Source organism: Oncorhynchus tshawytscha, linkage group LG34, assembly GCF_018296145.1.
Source record: "Oncorhynchus tshawytscha isolate Ot180627B linkage group LG34, Otsh_v2.0, whole genome shotgun sequence".
Taxonomy (NCBI): Eukaryota; Metazoa; Chordata; class Actinopteri; order Salmoniformes; family Salmonidae; genus Oncorhynchus; species Oncorhynchus tshawytscha.
In genome coordinates, this window is record NC_056462.1 from 2,057,909 (window position 1) to 2,070,522 (window position 12,614).

General features: G+C 41.7%; 1 protein-coding gene across 1 annotated transcript in view; it reads left to right on the forward strand.

Annotated features, from left to right (window-relative positions):
- The first annotated feature begins 1,539 nt into the window (after positions 1-1,539).
- The window catches only part of LOC112231707 (neuromedin-K receptor), a 41,265-nt gene continuing 30,190 nt past the window's right edge, over positions 1,540-12,614 (forward strand). The window contains exons 1-3 of the mRNA XM_042311988.1: positions 1,540-2,230; positions 8,261-8,449; positions 9,850-10,000. Coding sequence (XP_042167922.1) covers positions 1,857-2,230; positions 8,261-8,449; positions 9,850-10,000 — 714 coding nt within the window. The 5' untranslated portion in view covers positions 1,540-1,856. The remainder of the gene's footprint in view (positions 2,231-8,260; positions 8,450-9,849; positions 10,001-12,614) is intronic.

Here is a 12,614-nt window from a genome sequence, read left to right on the forward strand (position 1 = left end):
GCCTGTTTGATGACGTTATTATTTAATTCTAATTCATCATCTCATCTCTATAGAGCTGCTTCCTATGCTGTCTTTAAAGTAAATAAGGCATACTTTTATGACTGCTGAATACCAACCATCATTTTTAGATCAAGTCATTTCAGGTAAACATACCTCATGAATCAACTATTCTACCCCTCTCGATCGAGCATTCTTCGGCTTCTTCTCTCTGCTTCAGACTCGACAAGTAGGGGCGCAATGGATTATGGTCATTGTAATTACTTACCATGTTTTCAGGGCTAAACCATGTAGAATATTGGCCTTTTGGAAACCACAACTCCCTACTACATCGGCAAAGTTCGGGCTTGATCTGATTTCTCTCTTGAGAAACTGCGTATTGCATCACAAAAAAAATGAGCGAAATGGAATTAAAATAATAGAACCGACATCGGTCCATTAGTTGTTTAAAAAACAAAAAAGAACCAACATTTTGGGTAATTGCTCAGCACTCAATTTTAGTGCACTCTTTTTTTTATTGTGATTAATCGCATGGTCTGAAAGCATTTAAAATACACTGAAAACATCCAAAATACATCATCTATACAGCAAAAAACAATGATGCAATGGAAAGAAAATGAGTCTAAAGAAAGTGTGCTTTATCAATTTACCAAAATTTGCTAACAGATACTTTACACAAAGTCAAAACATATTATTGTAATGCTTTTGATATAAAAAATCGTAAATTGCAGCTCAATTCGAGCAAATTCTGAATTTGGAATTAACAGTACACTGGGAGAGAAACCCATTGTTGGCCCTCTTGGTCTAATGGTCAAGACATTGGCTACTCCAGTCGGAGACCTGGGTGCTAATCCTGCCATTGGCAAAGCACATACAGTATGTCAAATGTAGAATATCACATGTGAAGTGTTGGGAAACAACCTCTGAGTCATGTGAAAGTTCACAGGTGTCCAAAAACGGTGTGTCTGATTGGTGACATTTTTCACGTGATTCATTCAAACAATATGTCTTCATACCTGTATCTGAAAACCACATGTATATTTTTGCAGGTGATCTTGTTGACTTTATTTTTGTAAGGCTTGGGCTGCATCAACCTAACATGAGATGCATGCCATCATGCCATGGTGGAAACATTTAAGGTATATGACTAACAGGCTACTGTTTACACTTAAACATGAAACATATCTCCTAAAAGTAAATATTTGCATAGATATCAGTAACAAATCAAAGCCCTAATTGTTTGACAGAATTGATCAAATGTGGTTAAGAAGATCAAATATGGATATGATGTCTGATATTTGAATGCATGCTGGGGATTTCCAAATATTCAAACATCATGTTGTCACTAGGGATTGTGTTTTTTAGGTTTACTGAGTGTTGGCAGACGCCTGATCCGACCGATTTGTCCCGCACAGAGTTTAAAATTAGGAGTGCCAGAATCAATCGAGTTTTCTAGCCTATTTGTGCCTGTGCCAGCTTCTACTGGTGGTACGTCATTATTTGCGCGCACAGTTTATACTGCATATGCTTGGGGGCCCCGCGGTGCCATCGCGCTCACATTCAACAGGAGGCAAGTGGTGGATGCGGATGGAAACTTATACTTCGTATTTGCCATCTTCACCAAAGTAGAGGCATGCACTCAAAGCTACAATTTTAAATTGGATGCGTTCAGGCGACTGCGGTGGAGTCGAAGCTGACAGGTCTTTTTATTCAAAGTTGAGATAATTTTTACTGGCGTATTGCGGATAGGTGCGTTGCGCGCGGTGGTGCAGCTAACTACTCTGTTTCTCTAAAGATTTCAAGGACACAGCCTGAAAAAAATACTTATTCCACAGTAGGAAGTGACAATTGAAGTCACAATGGCAGCTGTGGCACTCAATGGATCGAACATAACAACGGGGAACTTTACGAATCAGTTTGTTCAGCCGCCTTGGCAAGTTGCCCTGTGGTCGGTCGCCTACAGCTCCGTTTTGGCGGTGGCTGTGTTCGGAAACCTCATCGTCATATGGATAATTCTCGCCCACAAACGAATGCGGACAGTCACCAACTATTTCCTTTTGAACTTGGCATTTTCGGACGCATCCATGGCCGCCTTCAACACGTTAATTAATTTCATATATGCTGCCCACGGAGACTGGTACTTCGGAGAGGCTTATTGCAGGTTTCACAACTTTTTCCCCGTCACCTCCGTGTTCGCAAGCATCTATTCGATGACTGCAATTGCCGTTGATAGGTAGGCAACTGATGCTGATCATGCCTACTTTTTAAATCAATAATGGTATTTATGTATTATGATTAACTATGAATTATTATGATTATGATGGTGATATATACACTTTTTTATTCAGCACTTCTCATGATTCTTTACAAGCATTTTCCACCAGTAAAAAAAACATAGGATTCACTCTTCATGGTGATGCTGATGAGGTTGTAGGGGACTGGTATACCCCCCCCTCCCCCATCCCCCTCAAGTTGTTATTGAATGGAGATCACACACCATGGCTGCATTTTTTTTCTGTTTAAGGAAATGTACGTTTCATTGTTTATTCTATCTAGGCAGTAGGCTATGTGTGTGTGTGTGTGTGTGTGTGTGTGTGTGTGTGTGTGTGTGTGTGTGTGTGTGTGTGTGTGTGTGTGTGTGTGTGTGTGTGTGTGTGTGTGTGTGTGTGCATACCTGCATGTGATGACAGTGTGTTGTGTGAGTTAGTGTGTGTGTGTGTGTGCATGCCTGTGTATGTGTGTAGGGTATATATTGTGTGTGAGCGTGTGTCTGTGCATGCATGCATGAATGTTCATTTGTGTGTGTGTGCGTGCCTACGTGTGTCTATGCTGGGGAGGGCAGTCTATTGCATGTGTAATCATGAGTTTGCGAGTGTGCATGATGCGTGCCTGTGTGTCTGTGTATGTGGATGCCTGCGTACAAGCATGTGTGTACATTTATGCCTTCGGAGTCAGTGGAGAGGTTCAAAGCAGCACCGACCACAGAGGATAATGATTTATTTATTTTTTAAAGATTAGTAACTGTGAAATTAGCAATGCTTTTCATCTTCTTGATGGAGGTCAGGGCAGGTGAAAAATATTTCTTAACTTACCTTGGCAGTCATATCAAGAGACATGGATTATCCAGACTACTGCCATCTGTCCAGACCATCAGAGCACAGCTGTATAACAGGCTCTATGTTGGAAATGTCCTTGTTATTCAAACTGTAAATCTAGACGGAGCTGGTGTCAGGTTTCTGTAGTGTGTTTTGGCATATCAGTAACTGCAGGTTTGTCATCATTATGGCCTTGCTACGCTATAGCCGACGGGCATCTGGTATTGCCGTCAGTCATCAGCCCATTGGGGGAATGCTTCCTTTGAAATCACTGAAAGCTGCTATACTGTCCATGTTGTGCTCGCGTTGTGTCACGTCCAATGGCAGCGTTGCGAGCTCAAGAATCTCTGAGGTTCAGTTCTCGGTGGCTGACACACGTGTTAATTCCATCTTGTGAATTTAAATAATCAGAAATAGAGTTGATTTTGGTGTCATATGGCCTACACTAGACACCATTGGTTATTTTACCAAGACCTATGAAGCCAAGAAGATACTGGCGAGAAGAAACTCTAGCTAGCTACATTGATTATTTTCACATTGTATACAAAAGCAACATGTGTAATCAGAGGATCATTTAGTACAACCACTAGCAACAATTTAATGAGTACTTGTGAGAAACTGGACTAAAGCAATTGCACTTATGCATAATCAATGAATATGGTACGGTAGGGAAAAATAGAATAAGGACGCTCTTCCCCTCTGCTCCTCTGCTCTCAAAACAACACGCTCTGTGTAGCAGGTAGAATGTCACATTGACACGATGTCACATTGACTGATGGCCTGCTTGCATGTGGGGTGGCAGAGTATTGTGTGTGTGTGTGTGTGTGCGTGCATGGGCGATCATATTCTTGCATCTGCGTAGGGGGTGGCAGTGTAGCGTGTGAGTGCGTGCACGTGTTTGTGTGTGTAGGTATACACTCATATGACCAAAAATAAATACAGAAACGCCAGTAACCACTCTTCACTAGCCTTTACTGACACTCGAGGAAAGCAAAACCTACGTTTGGACAACGCCCCTAATTACAGTCGTTTGACAAATTGGCACAAGCCCGCACTGTTATTGGACATTGTCAGATGCTAATATTTTATTAATGGCGTCTTCAGGGGGTGTCACTGGGGAAGCCTACACACATCCATTCCGGTGATGGAGGTGCCTCTGAGGGTTGTGTTAGTGTGCGTCCACTTCACATCAGTTGACCATTCAGAGAAACGCTAACCCTTAGATAAATGTGTAGTTAAATATTGATAGTATGCTTGGATCTGCGCTGCCTTGCCAACTCCTATGGTCATTATTATGCCTTGTCATGCCAATACATGGCTTGATTATGATCATAGGAGCTGGCTATAGCACAAACGGATCTGGTGTTAATTATGAAGTGCATTGATATACAGTGTATGCACTATATACACAGAGAGTCATCTCGGCTCTCCTCTTATTTCTATAAGAAATTGATTGGTTGATTGGTTGCAGTGAATTTAAATGATTCACTCATTTGACAGCAGATTGATTGGAATTGGCGTTTTAGCTGAGTAGTATTCACTCAACGGGGTGTCATTCAAACACTATGAGTTGCTGTCCTACTGTTGACACCATTCTCCGATAGTCTGCTAAAGAGATGAGACAGAGAAGACAGGACTTGTTGTTTTGACCTCAAAGTGAATTGTTTCCCGACACAACAGGCCTGAAGGGTTGTTTATACCCTAGCCAAAGCCAGATGCCAGACTTGGTTTGTAAAAATAACGCACGCACACATGCACACACGCACACACATACACACACACACACACACTTCCATAAAAGGCATGCATGTACACACACACACCCTTGCATCAAACACAAGTGGCTTGCACACACATACACACACACACACACACACACACACACACACACACAAACACAAAACCCCCAATGACTCTCTTGTCACTTAATGAGATTATCATTTCAAATGGGACTCTGGCTGATTTGATATTGATCAATATCCCCATGTTACATCATATACTGTAGAGCTATGGTGTGATAATGGAGGAGAAGCAGTGAGTGTGAGCCACTGGTATCTCCTGCAACGCTGCGACAACACAAAAGGAGCACCCTTTAGCTCTGCTCTCCATGACCTTCCTGCAGCCGAGGCAGACAAATTCCATATTTTTAAGTGTCCCTTCAATTTGATCACCCCATGCCAGAGATGAGGAGAACAAGAGGACAAGAGAACATAGATTTGACCCAGATTGAAACACATAACCTCCAGTCCTACTTGTTGCATGGCTGAACTGATGTGCAGCGCAATCCAGACAGTCTGTCGCATTGGAAATGGCACAGGGTTGCAATGTGGTGGCCAACCGCAAATGTGCCCCCCCTTCTATTAAGGGCAGAATGTGCCCCCATTCCACCCCTCCATCCCTATCCCACTCACGTTTAGCGGGAAGAGTGTGACGAGGTGCCAGTCTGTCAGCAAGTGTATTCTTTGAGATGGGACTGATTAGATTTACCATTGTTGGTAGTTGACACTCTTCAAGCAAGTTTCTCACTTCATTATTCTTTGTTGTTCTTAGACGCTCATGTTAGGCACAGCAGCCCATAACTGATGTTACCGGCTGAGACTATGCAAGTTACAGAATCATTAAAGATCCAATGCAGATGTTTTTTTTTATCTCAATATCAAATCATTTCTGCATAAAAATGAAGTACCTTACTGTGATTGTTTTCAATTAAAATAGTCAAAAAGAAACAAGAATAGCATCTTAGCAGAAAGCAATTTCTCAAGTAAGTTAGCTGTTATTGGCGGAGGTGGTGTCACCAGGCAGGATAAAACTCCATCCCAACAAAATAGGCTGAATTTAGGTGGTCTTTTCAAACAGCTCTTACACTTAAAGGTCATTATCATAATATTCCGAATTTTACAGTATTATTCCAACCTCATAGTGTGGAAATATATATAGAACACAGATAAATCCAGTTTTTGACTGCACTGGACCTTTAATGAATGAAATGCTCAAATTCTTTCATTGCTAATTTTGTGACGCAAAGGGAGAGTAAAGACATTTTAGAAGACTGATGTGTAGGCTACTGCAGGATTTTCACCCTCTACCCTTTTCATGCATTACTTCCACCCTTTATCCCTTTTATGCCTAAAGAAATGACAAAATGCTTCATTGTAAGTATCAATTTTGGTCGAAGCTGCCTTTGGGTATTGCTTTCGCCTAAGAAAAGGACGTCAGGAAAACACCACAATGAGATGTCTGTGATGAAATACAATGAAGCCCTGAAAGAGCAGCCCCCCCCACACACACACACTTCATTCACCTGGACTGCTACTGAAGTTAAATTGACTAATTCCTCTCATCTCAATACCAGGGCCCAAGTGCCACTCAGACTAAATGCCAAGTGATTACAGACGAGTTAAGGGACTGCACGGACTGCTCTCTAGTGTCTTCCCTTTGGGGGATTTCCGTCTGTCATTGAGGTGGCAGCCAGGGCTCTGAAAGTTATCAGAAACAGAGTCCGGAAGGGAACTTGTCTGTTAGCGAGGCGCTTCATTCAAGGAAAGGAGACGATAATTAGTATTAGCATCAACGAGCCATGGCTCTCAGTAATGGACAGTCATAAATTGAGGCAAATCAGAGGACACAGCAGGATAATAAAGTGTGTCCCCAGGCTTACAGCGTGTTTAGAGTAATCTCCCACTAATTTGGCGATCCATTGTTTCAGCTTTGTCCGTGGCTTTGTTCTAAAGCCTCTGGTTTGATGTGAATGAATCCATGTTACAATAGAGACCGCCAGACCTCAAGTGGAACATCTTTGTGTTTTGGAAACACAGGAGACCAAGACAGGAGCAAGGTTGCAGTCAATTCCTTCTCAATTCAGTACAGGAATTGAATTAAATCATTCAAATTGCATGTCAAACATGTTATATAATCTTCACCCATTCATTTAAGTTATTTGCCACTACTAAAACTAAATTAACCTCTCTGGGATACCTGGGACGGTAGCGTCTCACACTGCCAACAGCCAGTGAAAGTGCAGGGCGCCAAATTCAAAACAACAAAAATCTCATAATTAAAATTCCTCAAGCATACAAGTATTTTACACCATTTTAAAGTTAAAATTGTCGTTAATTCAGCCACAGTGTCCAATTTCAAAAAGGCTTTACAGCGAAAGCACCACAAACGATTATGTTAGGTCACCACCAAGTCACAGAAAAACACAGTCATTTTTCCAGCCAAAGAGTGGTGTCACAATAAGCAGAAATATAGATCAAATTAATCACTAACCTTTGATGATCTTCATCAGATGACACTCATAGGACTTCATGTTACACAATAGATGTATGTTTTGTTCATGGAACTTTAGATAAACTTCTCCTTAATGTAACCACTGTGTCAGATTTTTTTTTTAACTTTACGGAAAAAGCATACCATGCAATAATCTGAGTACGGCGCTCAGAGCCCAAACCAGTCAGAGAAATATCCGCCATGTTGGGTAGTCAACATTAGTCAGAAATAGCATTATAAATATTCACTTACCTTTGATGATCTTCATCAGAATGCATTCCCAGGAATCCCAATTCCACAATAAATGTTTGATTTGTTCGATAATGTCCATCATTTCTGTCCAAATAGATCCTTTTGTTAGCGCGTTTGCTAAACAAATTGAAACTCACGAACCGCGTTCACTAGGACCAGACAAAATGTCAAAAAGTTCCGTTACAGTCCGTAGAAACATGTCAAACGATGTATAGAATCAATCTTTAGGATGCTAACATAAATCTTCAATATTGTTCCAACCGGAGAATTCCTTTGTCTGTAGAAAAGCAATGGAACGAGAGCTAACTCTCTCATGACCGCGCGTCACGAGCCTGTGGCACTCTGCCAGACCACTGACTCAAACAGCCCTTATGAGCCCCTCCTTTACAGTAGATGCCTCAAATAAGTTTCTAAAGACGGTTGACATCTAGTGGAAGCCTTAGGAAGTGCAACATGACCAATATCCCACTATCTTCAATAGATTAAATTCAATTAATGAGAGGACTTCCTCTGATTCAGAGGGGTTGGGTAAAATGCGAAGACCCATTTCAGTTGAATGCACTCAGTTGTACAACTGACTAGGTATCCCCCTTCCCCTTTCCTTATGTTTGCCCTTCAACCCCATTTCGACATCTTGACCCCTGCAGGTACATGGCCATCATCCACCCTCTGAAGCCACGGCTGTCGGCCACAGCCACCAAGGTGGTGATCATGTGTATCTGGGCGCTGGCTGTGGTGCTGGCCTTCCCCCTCTGCTTCTACTCCACCATCCGCATCCTGCCCCGCCGGACCATCTGCTATGTGGCCTGGCCCCGCAAGGAGGACGACCCCTTCATGTGAGTAACGGCACCTTTAGCCCAGTAGCCTCCTTTGTAGACTAGCCTCCTTCAAGCCTTATAAAAAATATACAGTATATACAGTTGAGGTCAGAAGGTTAGATACACCTTAGCCAAATACATTTAAACTCAGTTTTTCACAATTCCTGACATTTAATCCAAGTAAGAATACCCTGTTTTAGGTCAGTTAGGATCACCACTTTATTTTAAGAATGTGAAATGTCAGAATAATAGTGGAGAGAATGATTTATTTCAGCATTTATTTCTTTCATCACATTCCCAGTGGGTCAGAAGTTTACATACACTCAATTAGTATTTAGTAGCATTGCCTCTAAATTGTTTAACTGGGGTCAAACGTTTCGGGGAGCCTTCCACAAGCTTCCCACAATAAGTTGGCTGCATTTTGTCCCATTCCTCCTGACAGAGCTGGTGTAATTGAGTTTTAATGACTCCAACCTAAGTGTATGTAAACCTCCGACTTCAACTGTATCTTTAAAGTTTCTTTGTTTATTGGATAGAGAGAGATAGAGGTGAAAGGTAGGAGAGAGAGTGCTGAAAACACAGTAGGTCAGATTTGAACTCATACTGGCCGCGGTACATCGTACCAGGCCACCTCATTCTAGACGTCTATACGACTACTTCATATGAGACGCGTTTAACACCCTCTTTCATCATCAGAAGTGTCTTCATTTCACTCAGTTTTACATGGTTACACATTATGGTAGCTTATGCATTATGGGAACACTGCTGCTACCTCGCTCTCAAACCAAGGTTCATGAATTGAGGATCAAACTGAAGTGAGGAGGATATTCAGCAACTCTTGCAGGACAGTGGAAGTTGATAGAAAAGCGTATTTATTGTTATTTCACCTCGTGGCCTTCTTCAGGGTTGCATGATGGCAGCATTATGGTGCATTATGACAGCCATATTGTGCCGGAGCGCTCATCACACATTGGCTGTGACAATGGAAAGACGTGACTGTACCAGTTGAGATAGAGATGATTAGCTTGCCCTCTCTAGGTTAGCTTAGCATAGCCCTTCTTTTTAATCTTCTCTCTACATGTCAATGTGTTATCTCACCTCATCCCTTTTGCTGTGTTACAGTATAAACGCGTCATCCTATTAGCACCTACAGTTGGCTTCTCTCTCTCTCTCACCTTCTGCTTTTCTCCTCTCTGGAAGTACACACTGGTCTTCTCTCTCTCTCTCTCTCTCTCTCAGATTTGAACTGCTCTTTTTATCATGTCTAGTTTACCTTACCCATATTTTCCTCCCTCCTCTCATCCCTTACTTCTCTGCCCACATATCCTCTTTAAAAATGGGCCAGAGCCATCGTTGTTGTTTCTAATCAATCATCTTTGTTTACATTCTGGTTTTCTTCTCCTCCCTGTCGTGCCCAGGTTTCATATCCTTGTGATGCTACTGGTCTACCTACTGCCCCTAATGGTAATGGGCATCACCTACACCATCGTCGGGGTGACACTGTGGGGGGGAGAGATCCCGGGGGATTCATCTGACAACTACCACGGCCAGCTCCGGGCCAAGAGGAAGGTAAATCCAGAACAGACCCAGGATAATAACCCACGACACAACAAACACAATGTATTTAACGATGCTCTGTCAGTACCACTGACCCAGAAAAGGCATCTCTGGTTCTGGGGTGACAGCAATTCAGGTCTCAGGAACTTTAAGGCAGTAGCAATGCTATATATGCCATCCACAAGGATTTTCACAGACAGAGAGATTAATTGTTGTGTAATGAGTTTTTGACTGTATCTTCAAAGTTCCAAAAAAAATCACTCTAGTGAGTTGGCAAAGGGTTAGTGTACTAGGGCGACATACAATACATCACAACACACATACTACACACATACTGTACTAGGGGGACAAACTCAGAGTGTGTTTATAACAAGATAATGGAGGATTTACTGTATCTTTATGTGTTTCTTCATTCACAATAACTATTACGTTACAGTCTGGGTCACCTAATCCATCACATTGGTCAATCTCCGCAGACGAAAACCTAGCAACACAACCTGATCGCTGCAACACAGCACAGACCTTTAAGTCTATGAAAAACGAATTTGAGACGTTAGTTTTTTCTGACTCGTGGTCGCCGTTCCTCCATCGACCTTGTTTTTTTGACGTAGTTGCTTTTTGACATGCAGCGCTAGCTTTGAATGCTAATGGACTCCTGAGGCACTGTGAGCTTGGCCCTCCATCTCGTACTGATGTCAAAAGTCAACACTTGGATATACTCTCCGGACTGTCTACTCTGTGAGTCACAGGAAAACTCAGACAGTGAGAACAGTTGACTTGTCAGTGTTGTTTTCTGTTTTTGAGAATAAAATGTGCTTCCTAAGAAAGTGGTGTTAAACAGAAACCGGAAAAATTCATTGGAAACTGTCCCAGATTTTTGGTGCACACTCCAATAAACAGATTACATTTTGTTTGGGATTTTGACCCATTTTGTCTCTTAGAAATTTGTGTCAATGGGATTCAGTATCGACCACAGTGGGTGGGTAAGGCCCTGTCCATCCTGGCAGTAAGACTAAGAGGCTCCTTAAAGGGGCAATCTGGGATTCAAACAACAACAAAGCTGTCACCCTACCACTTTTTTGCTAAACAGCTACGGTATGGGGCTGGATAAATGTAACCACTCTCAAATTCATAGATGAAGATATGGATGCAAGAACTGGCCATCCATTTGAGTTAAAACATGTTTGTACTAATTCCAGATTGTCCCTTTAAACTGAGAGCCCTGCTGGGCAAATGGCATTAGGCCGACAGGAAATATGGGAGATGCACCTCCACTGGGAATTAATATGAGTGATAAGGATTGGACTGGAGGCACTAGAGTGTCCACACTCTACAGACCACAGAGACAAGAGAGATGGAGTGTGAAGTTGGCTAAAACACAAACGGACCAGGCGAGGCTATTGTATGTGAAGAGACCTTTCTATGTATCAGAACAATACCTCTGGATAAACCATAGACTTTCAACCGTGAGAAGGTCACCTCCACCCCCAGGCCCATATTCATAAAGCATCTCGGAGTTGGAGTGCTGATCTAGTATAAGTTTTGCCTGTAAGATCACCATGAACTAGATGGTAACTTTACATGAAGTAAAGTAGTTGGGCTTGATTTAGCTCTTTAAAAGTATTTTTGTGGTAGTGGAAGAAGTTTTACTTGACTATTTAAAGCAAAGCAGTTACTGCACATATAGTCAAAGTTAAATGTAGAAAAATAATTGGTCTGATTACTTTGATATACTACTATATATCAATCGTATTACTTTGGACTGTTTCGGCAGTTAGATCACACATTTAATCAGAAATATCTATACTAGGACTACTACACTTGTATACACTGCTACTAGAACACGACACTATATGCAAACTGTAATAATAGAACACAGAAGACAATGAGGCATTGCTTAAGTTTTATACAAATAAACCCCCCCAAAATCACTATGTATTTGGATGAGAGTCCTCTCTGGACTGGAGGGAGATCAGTGGGAAGAGAGACCCACTGGCTGGAAAAGGGGAACCCCTTCCCTCTGAGCACCTTTAAACCCAAGGGGGACACACATGTTAACTGAGCATAGTATACATAGGGCCCTATAAAATCTATTTTATTTTTTGCCTGATTCGTCTTGTTTCTTCCCATATTCCGTTTCCTCCAATTCGTTTTTTCATGTTTCCTTTCCCTCCCCATTTAAAAAAAAGTTTTTGTTCTCAAAACCACACTTTGTAAAGAAAAACAGAAAAACAGCACCATTGGATGTTCTAAGTCCATAACAATGCGTAAACCACATCAAGGGCTGCTTTTGAGGTCTGGAAAAAATATACATTTAGATTTTGGGTGTGTTTTGCAAGAGTTTGCAAAACAAATGGCCTTTGGATTGATATCATTCTACCAGGTACAGTATGCATAGGCCACTTCGTAGTTAACATTTAATTGAGAATGTTTTTCATTTCCACCAGAAGTAGTTTATCATTAGCATCATCACTATTGGCTACACAAAGTGTAGACACACACGTTCCTGTGCTGTTTCAGAAAGCTGCAGGAAAATACACATGACTGATGCTGACTGACTGAATCGAATAGACTACACAACTCTCCTTCATTTAAAATGCCTATGTTGACCCGTGTAAAAATTGAA